At 36.5% G+C, this 11706-nt stretch overlaps 1 protein-coding gene across 2 annotated transcripts in view; it reads right to left on the bottom strand.

The window, feature by feature from the left end:
• AUG1 (HAUS augmin-like complex subunit) overlaps positions 1–8376 on the bottom strand; it is a 34388-nt gene extending 26012 nt beyond the window's left edge. For both annotated transcript variants that reach the window (XM_089150829.1, XM_089150830.1), the window contains exons 1-6: positions 7810–8376; positions 7565–7697; positions 7339–7473; positions 7009–7132; positions 4770–4907; positions 4560–4680 (exon numbers count right to left, since the gene is read on the bottom strand). In XM_089150829.1, coding sequence (XP_089006955.1) covers positions 4573–4680; positions 4770–4907; positions 7009–7132; positions 7339–7473; positions 7565–7697; positions 7810–8068 — 897 coding nt within the window. In that variant the 5' untranslated portion in view covers positions 8069–8376 and the 3' untranslated portion in view covers positions 4560–4572. The remainder of the gene's footprint in view (positions 1–4559; positions 4681–4769; positions 4908–7008; positions 7133–7338; positions 7474–7564; positions 7698–7809) is intronic.
• Positions 8377–11706: the final 3330 nt, after the last annotated feature.

The following is an 11706-nucleotide window of genomic DNA, read 5'->3' on the forward strand; positions in this document are numbered from 1 at the left end:
GGAGGGGATAATGGTATTAGGCCAGCACAGTTTGCAGAAATTGCAAACACTATTAATGCAGCACTCCAAAGTTCATATGAGGCAAATCAAATTAAGAACCATTATCGGGTGTGGAGGGTAAGAATCAAAAGCCCAAATGGGTCTCATAAAATGCAGCGTCCTTGGATGGAACAGCGAAGAATCAAGGTTCGATGGACCTGATCACATGTGGGCTTCCTTTCAGGTATGAACCTTATGATCTTTAGTCAATATGTTTCATTGGAAACACTTGTTTATTGAAATACATTTACATATCAACATGTTTGTATTATATTTTTGTACAAAACTGAAGAAAGGTTTGGAAGGACACCATAGTCCTACTTATCCACTATGAGGTGCTTTCATGGTTTGGCAATGAAATTGCCAAAGGTTAGGATTCAGCTCACCCAACTAACATAGGCTTTGGTGATGTGGACCTGGCTGACATGACATTAGAGACTGATGGAGAGGGAAGTGCTCAACCAACTCCGAGTGGTCAAAGGTCCACACCTCGAGGTAGGCCAGCATCAGATGCTGTTGAGGGCTCTTCGAGTAAGAAGAAGAAGGCCAAGACTGCGGTTGATAAGATAGTAAGTCCCTTCAAGCAGCTGGCTAATGCATTTTACATGTTTGTGGAATCGGATTATCTCCCAACCATGTCAAAAAGGCTCACAGAAGCACTTAAAGCAATTCCTAGCCTGGATGTTCATCGAAGAATGGCAGCCAACACTTACTTCATCAACAACAAAGCTGAAGCCCAACTTTTCTTGGACTATGATGATGAAGAGAAGTTGATAATGCTGGATGAGCGTGTTCCCTTTGCCACTGGATCAAATCTACCTAGAAACTTGTTTGGATAAGCTATTTTGTTTAAGTTTTATATTGCTGCTTTCTGATGTATTTGTTTTCTTTTGTCCACATATTTTTCTTTTGGCTTCTATCTGTTCACATTTCATAAGAACTGCTTATCTTCTTTGTTGCATGAACCCTTATTTGCAATCCCATATGTATTACTGCTTCAATCAGATCTTTGCAATCTCATATGTATTGAAGATCGAACTTTAAATTGATAAAACAAAGCTGAACCATATTTTTATTGAGCAATGACAATTCATATGATGTATGCAAGTCCCCTCTTTCCATTAGATATTCATAAACAAGAACTCATCTCAGAAACCCATCAAAAGAAATAAAAAGGAAATCAATCTGATTGCCTTATATTAACAGGAAGCACGGACATGAGAAGAAAAATCTTTGCCACATGATACGAAAATTTGAAGTGGTAGAATAGCACTCCATATTAGTGTTGCAGTGTCACCTTGATTCTAACACTAGGAGCTGAGGCTAACTTGTTCACTATATAGCATAATACGGTTAATACCTCAATGCAACTTCATCCAATTAGCACTGAAACTTATTGAACAAATCAAGTCGGTACCAGTAATCCCGACAGGAACATGAACCATGTCTAAAATGGTGGAACCAATGCTTATCTCGAACAACAATTTCCCTATTTGAAACAATTGCCATGAACTTGATTGCGGAATGGCATATAGTTGGTGCAGGGGCCTGAGACAAGACCCTCCTTGTAAAAGAACCAATAATACAAAGGGATGTTTGCATGAATTGGATCAATGATTTACCAAGAGACTATAAGGCTTGTTTCATGTTTTATTTTTATATATAAAATATACCAAATTAGTCAATTTTTGAAATCTATGGATTCAAATAACCAAACAGTTTTTCAAGATGAATCTGAAGGTTTCAAATCCACAGATTCAGGATAACCAAACAGTTTTTCAGAATGAATCCATAGATTTCATTCCACAAATTCAAGTAACCAAACGGTTAATTTTTTGAACCATTATTCCATAGATTTGAAATCCATAGATTTGAAATCTCATTTCATTTCAAATCGTTGGATTCACACAACATAACAGACCCTTAAAAGATCTTGGATGAACTCGCCCTCATTCATTTGAACTACATCATTACCTCTAGACTTCAGTGCCAATTTGTTCCTATTGTTGTTGTCTAGAAAACTAAGATCCCCTCCTCTGTTTTGGAATTTTATTCTCTTCAACATCATCGTTGGTTACAGAATCACAAGTTATTATGTGATTTAGAGTTCTTGAGCGTCAGCCAACTAAGGGCGGCTAGGCAAGCTATCCTAAGTAACAACAAATTGCTAGTGTTCAGCTAGCTCGTATAGTAAGACAAAGGCGAGTGAAAAAAAAATAAAAATAAAAATAAAAAAAAAAAGGTTGTTGTCTTATGTCACAGTTTATAGTACTTTTTCATGAAAGCTTAAAAACCCATCAAGTATAACTCTCTCCCACGGATAGAACAGTGCTGTGCAGCACTGAGCTGCATACGGTGAGGATGGAATGAGTGGTTGAGTTCGAAATCTCGACCACTTGTTTCTTTTTTTTTTCTTTTTTTTCTTTTTTTTTTTAACTTTTTCAACTTTTTCAACCATACCTACCTGTAACCAATATATATATATATATATATATATATATATATATATATATATATATATATATATATATATATATATGTCCTACCTATACCATATATATATATATGCAAAATGAGTGGTCGAGATTCCGACCTTGACAACTTGGTTCGATCGTGGCCATATGCAGCTCAGTGCTGTGCATTTGAGTTGAGCCCCTCTCCCACACCAAGTTCCCAGTATGCTTCCCTTGTTTTCTACAATTGGCCTTTTGCTTTCATTTTCTGTCTTGTTAAGAAGGTTGTCAAGCAGAGCCATGGCTGAGGTTGATGTCAACCATGGAACAAAAATCGATTGATATGGTCAAAATATCGATCGATATGTCTGCATTTTTTGAATTCGAAACAAAATGTAGCAGTAGGAACAGAAAGTATCCATATCGTTTTGTATCGACCGATATTACGAGTCGAAATATCGGCCCGATATGGTATCGGGCCGAAATGTTTCCTGTGCAGCTTATAAAGTGTCCAAACCGAGCCACTTTTCGACCTATTGACGCTATTTCGACCTATCGAGCGATATCGCCCTCTGCATTTCGACCTCCTTTGGAAATTTTTGCTAATTTCTCTTGCTTTCATCCCCTTCTACACTTAATTTCTAGTATTCTATTTCCTTCAAACACTTGATTTGCTCCTCCATTTGTGCATTTTCTCAAATCTTGCAAGGTGAGTAACCAACTTCCTCATTTTTTTATTTTTGTTTCATTTGTGCCTTAAATCATGTTAGATTGCTTTCAAACTTATGTATGTTTACTTTAGAGTGTTGATCTATGAATTTGTAGTGTCAAAATTATTTTTTTATTCTTCCTACTATTTATGTTGTCCCTCCCACTGTCGATTATCGGAGTCAGCCACTGGGACCTTATTAGTATCCTTATCCTTCTCCTAGTCCTAAGAGTCAGGGTGCTCTTTCATTTGTTGAGCAAATCTTCCACACTATTCCACAGCCACAAGGCCCACCACCACCAGTTCCTTTGGAGATTCACAACTTCCCACCGTCAGGAAATCTTATGCATGTGGATAAGGCCACGTACAGAGATGCAGTTGTTGACTATGTCCAAAACTATATGGGGCATACATCATGGGAGTTGTACTGTCATTTGTATGGGGTGCAGACGGAAGAGGGAGACCTTGAGGCTTGAATAGAATAGATTTGTAACTCACTAACTTGTAAGTAATAACAATCCCGCTTCTTCTCTAATTCATGTACTATATACTTGGAATGTTGGATACTTGGATGTTACATTTTTAGTAGTTTTTTAGTAAACTAGTAGTTCTATAGAGTTTATTATGCTTGAAATAGGTAGTATGAAAAAATCTAAATCAATTTGAGTGCATTTGAGGCTCGAAATTGACTTTTCAAGAGTCAGATGAAAAGTATCCAGGTTTGGTCGAAATTTCGACCTTTTTCAAGGTCGAAATTACCATATCGATCGAAAATTTTTCCTTGATGTCAACACATGTGAGCCATGTGAGCTCCCCGGTAATAGGGGAGGGGAGAAAAAATAAATGGAAAATAAATAGAGGAAGTTAGGGAGGCAAGAAAAAAATTGGAGGGGGGGGAAGCAAGGGATAAGAAAAAGAAGTCAGGGAAAAACACACAGGTGAAAAGAGAGAATAAGAGAGGAGAAGAAAGAAAATAAGAAAAAAAACATGAAAAAGAGCAGAAGAAGCACAATAATGGAAAAGTGGGGATTGTCAAGGAAGTAGGTGACCACCAGACTTCGCCAGAGGATCTGCAGCTGTGCTGCAATTGTTACAAGCCTTGAAACCTTTGTACCATTTTGTTATAAGATATAAGACGGCGTAAGTGGGGTAAAGTTGTAATTTACTTTCATAACGAAAACTGTTAGTTCCTTAGGGTACCGATGTAATTGTTAGAATCCAGGGGTACCATATCTAGTTGTCTGCAAACCCATGGGCATAGACATAGTTTTCCCTTTCATTAAAGAAAATTAAGGGACCCAAATAAATAGCAGCATAGATGGAACCGAGGTATCAAAACATTCTTAGATGAAACTTACATGGACTAGGACATTATTCTGTAGTGGCGATAGCTGATCGCAATATTTCCTCAAGATACTTCTCTGCCTCATCAAACTGCCTTCTTTTTTCCTCAATAGCTAGAGCAGCCAGAGCTTTATCCTGCAAAAATAATAAGGCTTTAATATTCTGAAAGTCGTACAATGTATCATATCCAACAAGACTTCAACTTGATTGAGTTCAGGAAGTACAGGAGGCAAATCTTGGTAGCTTCTCAATGTATCCAGGATTGGCTTAGTTTTCTTCTCCAACTCTTTCCTGTGTTCAGCCATCTCAACCAGAACACCATGGCTAATATCTGGACTGTAGCCCACACGATTCAAAATTGCCTATTTAAACCATTATAAAGGATTAGAAAAACATTGCTTAGAATGGCTGTAACAAGATTCATCAACTTGAGTTTTTTTCACCCAAAGAACATGAAAGATTCTCAAACCACAACGACCAAACATCAAAAAACTTCTTACAAACAGAAGAAGTGTAACCCAAATCAGGAATTAACGATATAACACATATATATACTGAACAAAGAGTAACAAAAATGCCAGGTATGGTTCAGTGGCTGCAACACTTAATACCCAACATTGAAAAACAATCATTGTTATTTATCACTTCTGTATTATTATTATTATTACCATGTTTGTTGTCTGTGCTCCCGTGCAGATGCAATCCCATGAATGTTATGCCACTGCCAGGTATAGTAAACCTAGTAATAGAAAATAAGAAAGTTTCCAAGATGCACCAGCCCAAACACCCGCCTTCACCCCCATAAAAATTCCAATAAAATAAAATAAATTCTCTGGGACATGCTTGATTAATTTTAAGAAAAGCCATTTCCATCTTCAGAGGTCCTTATAAGTATTATTGCCTTGTGTCAACTGGAACGTCATAAGAGGATAATATTTTTGCAGGCCATATAAAGCCTCCCCTGTTCGTACAAAATGGCCTTCAAAAGCTGGGTCTAAGGAGGCATTATACACCGTTATAGGTCAGCTAAGGAAGTATATATCACAAATAATAGTCCACCAGAGGTTGCCGATTGAGAATCATTTCCAGTGGCATCGTGTCATGTGTACTCTCCTCACTTTTCCTCCCTTTCTCATGAAGCCTATTAGTCATCCCTGCAGGACTCAAATGAACAAAGGCACACAGTTTCAAATGCAAACTACCAACCCTTCCCCCCAGCGGTGTTCCCGTGGATCCTCTGTGACTATAAACAGATAAAAAAGAGATTATTGTCCCCTCCTCTCCTGCTTTCTATGACATTAATGGATGGGAATCCTTGAACACATGTCTCCCAGCACTCTTTTTTTTTCTTTCTTTCTTTTTTTTTACCTTTTTTTTTTTTTTTTTTTTTGGGGGGGCAGAACTCTCTTTGCAAAAGGCATTGCTTGTTGGCACAAGGCTTGTTCCTGTTGTTGTTGTTGTTGAACTCTCTTTGTCCAATTTCCCTCTCTCATACACAGTTGGGTTTTCCTAATAACTTCAAAACACAAAATTTAAGTATGGGTAGACCAAGGATAACAGTTCATTTACTGCAATAGACTATTATAACAAAATTGTTGTTAGCAGATTACTATAAACATCACCACTTCCATTCCAACCATCAGCTACCTTATCAGCATTGATTGTTCTATATTTCCCTAGATCAAAGGTATACCTGTGGTGCCTTTTACCTCTGTTGTTTCCAGTAGTAGCAGGTAATTTTGAAATGGTTATTTGGGTCTCTCAGAGGTATCACCAAAAGGGCTCAAAATGAATTCTAAAGGTGGTCAATGGTGGGTTGTGATAAGCTCCCTCATGCTGCTGCTCCCTTCCTTGCGTACATGGAGCAATCCTCTTCAAAAGATGAATTACTTCCACAATTCTACATGTAGCACTTTTATCCTTCCCATTTTTTCCTACACCAGTCTTGATCTCATTCAACAATGTACTCCCACAATGCCAATGTCTCATGCAGAAAGTTTAAATCTCTCCAGGCCAGTCTGCAGCTTCAAATGGTGCTTTACCTTTTTTCCATACTTAAAGCAGCCAGTCTCTCCTCCTCTCTCCATTTTCAAGGCTACCATCAATGAAGAATCACCATTCATAAATGTGTATCATGAAATGTTGCAAACATTACGTAAAGAACTGGTTAAGTGACCACTTGATTCGTAATGCAGTTCACATTTCAATGAGGTCTGGTAAGTGACCATTGCCAATTTATCAAGATAAACGGAAAAAAGAACTGCTATTCCTCGTATAAATAAATATACTCATCTACAGGAATGAGTTTGATCGAGTAATGGCAAGCCCTTTTCAATCAACCTTAACATTAATGCCAAAAGTTGTTACAGCTTGAATATATTGAAACTCTGTTTCCCAAACTCTATATCACCATGGAGAAAAATAACACAATGAACAACAAACAGAAGATCACTACAATGGTACCTTATAATTAGAATATTGCTGAAGATATTGTTGTTCTTTTTTTATCATAAGGTTCAAATTTGTCTCCCATTGATGCATTTGACCCTTACGAGCTTGTACCTCATCTTCCAACTCACCAAGGATCCTACAAGCAAAAAGAGAACAAAAATTCCTTAATACTTAGCTGTTACTTCAAATAACCCTCAAGATAAGATATTAATTTACAGAACTGTACCTGCACAGAATCCCATCCACCACCCCTCCCCCATCCCACATCCCACTCCCAGACCAAAAAAGTAAAGAAAAAAAGGGCAAACAAGAAGTTGTTCTATCATCTACGAATAAAACTACCTTTTCAAGTATGCATGCCTTGCAATTGCCTTGCGGGTATAGTCAAGAAGCACTCCGAACTCCTTCTGCACTTTAGCTCTCTTCTCCTCCACTCCAGTTTTCCTCAAAGAGATATCCCCCATTGCAACTAGAAAACTAAAATTATTTTTGAGATAAGTTCGTCACATCATAAAAATGGGAATTTGGGAGGCAGGGGAGGGGGAATAAAAGAGAGAGAGACACACACCTACTCATCTCAGTATCTCTTATATTCAACAGATTGGCCACGTTTGCAAGAACCTGTGCTGATGAAATGACGTTAGCGGGTAAGCCTTCTTGTGCCAAACCTGCATGCTCCAGTATCTCTCTGATTCTTGCAGCTGCAATTTATAAATTTTTAACAGAATTCATTGTAGATTTAAACGGGAAAAGAAAAATATCAAAGTTGTTTCCCTTCATTTGTTCGTAGAAATAAAGGAAAACCTAACTAACCTTGGGAACGGTACTCTGAAGCTTTCTGGCGCAGATCAGAAGCTACAATACTAGCAGCCTGGCTCTTGGCCTGCGAGGTAGTGGCGATGTTATGCAAATGAGCAACACTTTGAGGCGTGTATTCGAAGTCAGGCACTTCTTTGCCTACTGCACCAAATTGAGAAGCGAGCCAAGCTTTAACTTCTGCAATTCGAGCAGCATTAAAACCACTCTTCAGTTCCGCTGCAGGAGGGTCGGTGACTGGTACTAGATCACTCATTCTCTGGAGTTCGTGTTAGTTTCGCCACCCCTCTCAATGCAGGCACTGAAGCAAATGAGGTGTGGAAGGAGTCAATTTTGATTAATGCAGGCCGGGAGTTGCAGATTGCAAAAATGCCTTTCACATCTGATGATTTGGGTTTTTCCGCAGAAGATGAAAAATATAACAACAAAGTGAGAAGTATACTCAGCGAAGAGAAAGAGAAGGAAGAGTTCAAGCATGAAACTGTTTATATTTGAATTTATGCGTTTCTAGTGAAGAAACGTGACCTCCTGCAAGTTGGGTGGATCTAGATGCCGGAACCGAAATAAATAAATAAATAAAATAAAATAAAAAGAGAGAGAACAAAAAAATAAAAAGAATAACAGGCAGGAAATGAATGGAAGGAGATGGCATTTTTAATTAGGGCAAATTGCATTGGCATTTGGCACTCGAAAATACAATACCCTACTTTATATTTAAAAAATATAATTCTTTAAAATTAATTTTTTATTGAACACATTAATTAAATTTATCACTGGAAATCTAATTTTGGGGTGTTTATATTTTTCAAACATAAAATGGATTAAAGTCTCCATTCTGGGGTGCCAATGCAATTTGATCTTTTTATTTAATTTTATTAAGGGTTTTTTGAGTTAGGGTGGTTTAGGATCGAATACAGTAGGGGTTTTATTTTGTAAACTTTTCAAATATTAAATACTTGAATGTCAAAAGAAAAAGATATCTTCACATACGCATCCATGTAAGTTTATTATACATCGTCATATTATTTTTCTAGAAGACACTTGGCAAGGGGAGGGACACATGGCATAATCGCAATCTCATATGTAAGTTTACTTATAAACATCGTCATCCATTATTGTATTCGAACTACATGAGCATACATCGATCCTCAATGGAAGGAATTTCCAACATGCTTGCATGGTCGTAAGAAAAATAACGCATGAGCAAATGAAAAATCGAACAATATAACAATATGCTGTATGGCTTTTCGGTGGAAGGGTTCCCGATTTACAAACTATTATGTTTACAACTATTATAATTTATTTATAGGGATAATAATTGCTGCCCAATTACTATAGCTTTGATTACTTGAACCCAATTCCTAATGAAATTACTAGTGCTAAGGAACTGTTGAGTGTTATGGTTCAATGTACGGTGTCCATTTTGCCGTTTGTGATGATTAAGAAGCCAAAAGATGCTATCATCCTCATTTTTTACCCTTATACTCTTGTCATTTTGGATTTCAAATAGCCAAGTCTTGATGAGATAAATAAATAATATAAAATCTAAGGGTTATTTGGGAGTTTTCAAAAAAATACATAGATGTCATGTCAATACATTGTCATCTAACTAATGCAAATAAACGGCAAAGGGCATCAATATACTAATGTTAGATTTGAAATTTCAAATAGTGCGGGAGATAAGATAGTAATTAAGCTACAATACAAGGGGACATTAGTAATTATCTCTTATTGTATTATGAATGTTTCCTATAGCTAACACCATAAATAGACATATTAACCTTACTAAACTACATATAACCTTCCTAAATTACATATTAACCTTACTAAATTTTCTTATAAGTCCTTCATCAAAAAATCTTCCTATAAGTGTGAAAATAAATAGAAAAACAAAATCTAAAATTAGTATTTATCTCTTTGGGGCATCTTAAAGAGTGTCGTTCGGTCTCAAATGGTTGAAATGAAACCAATCATCACTCAAAAACGTTGGAAAACACAATAGCAAACAATAATGAACATTCAACTCAACCCAACTTCTACAACTATCATCATAATTACTATAAAAAGTAGTTGGAATTAATGGTTTCAAGGTCTTACTACCTTCACATGCGATTTCCCTCACAAATCGCGCTTCAGCACCCCCTCACGTGCAAGAATCTACCCAAATTTCAAGTTATTCTCCTTTCCCATGCTCTCAGCCTCCCACTAGCATAAACAATTCGTTTATGAGGTGAGAATTCTTTGATGGCTTCGAGATCAAAAGCAGCAACTGAAAAGCTTATGTGGCCACAAATGCATCATTTGGGTCCTATATTGTACACCCCCTTCTTGCCTTCCTAGATTTGTTGTCAAATGTTGCAGTGAAGATCTTATATTAGTTAATGTTGGAGGAGGAAGCCTGGCAATGGGGAAGTCTTCTATAGTTGTTGTTCCCAATTATGTTGGTTGGATATCTGCAAGACACTCAAAAAAGCATGTTAGACTGTGATGGAGGGAAGTGGTTGCCTTTGAAGAAAGTAGTATTCCTTGAGTAGGAAATTGGAATATTCAAAACTTGTTAAATATAATAACTAAATGAATAAATCTCAATCGTTGTTTATTTTGTTGAACATATGTCATATTATTACGTTCCGCGAAGGCGCAAATAATATCCATAGTGAAGAGCAATATAACTGATTTTTTATTTTTTTTTTTTTCATTTTCTTTTCTCACTTATAAGAAGATTTTTTTTTGTGATGTATTTAGCAATGTTAATCTATATATTTCTATTTAAAACTAACAGAGTTAGCTATATGGAACATTCATAACATAATAAGAGAGCATTACTAATGTCCCATTGTATTGTAACTTAATTACTATCTTATCTCCCGTACTATTTAAAATTCTTAATCTAAATTTGTACTTTACCCATAATTATTGAGGTCCCTTGCCATTAAGCTCGATTAGTTAACTAATGATGTATTGACATGACATCTTTGTAGTTTTTTCAAAAACTCCAAAATAACCCTTAGATTTATTGTGAAATCTCACCTAACCCTAACTTTGTTGTTGTACGCCATTAATCTCGATTAGTTAACTAATGATGTATTGACATGACATCTTTGTAGTTTTTTCAAAAACTCCAAAATAACCCTTAGATTTATTGTGAAATCTCACCTAACCCTAACTTTGTTGTTGTACCAAATGCATACATACCATATGCATTGTTTGAATTATTCTATCGTATGAGTTGTCTAGTTTCATTTGGTAGAAGTTTACCCCCGAAGCTAATCTATTCTCTCTACTATTTCTTCTAGTGTATTCTATTCCCTTTAATAGGAAGGTGATATTAAGTCATTCCCATGACTGATCCTTCTATCCCTGCTGTTCTATAATGGATCTCCATACACTCTATAACCTTGTGAATTCTTCACATGATGTTTTTTAAGGGAATTCAAGTATGATCTTCATGATTTGTTAACCCTTCTAATTGTTTATGATTTTAAAGCATGTCAGATTTACTCATTTGTTTTTCTTCTTTCAAAAGACTTATCATTATTTGTTCCCCGTAAATTTTGGGAGAAAGAAGTCAAAATAAAAGCGAAGTATCTCCATCTCTTTAGAAGCCAAGTACTCTCCCAATTTCGAGGACGAAATTATTTTAAGGGGGGAGAATGTGAAATCCAACCCAAACTTAACCTAGACACCCTATATGTTATGGGAGAAGAAGGGCTTGTTTAATGTTTGACCTTGAAGTTGGACCTTAAGTACTGTGTTGTTATCCTTGGAAGGTCCTAGGAAGTCAAGTCAGACCTCTCCCTCAGTGTATATCCAAATACCCAAAATGAAGGAAGAAGTCTTTGTGGTCCATCTCAGTAGAAGACATGGTGTTTGGCCTGAAACCCATGGATATTG

Source organism: Hakea prostrata, chromosome 3 (genome assembly GCF_041222555.1).
Source record: "Hakea prostrata isolate BN-2017 chromosome 3, UWA_Hpros_2, whole genome shotgun sequence".
NCBI classification, from domain to species: Eukaryota; Viridiplantae; Streptophyta; class Magnoliopsida; order Proteales; family Proteaceae; genus Hakea; species Hakea prostrata.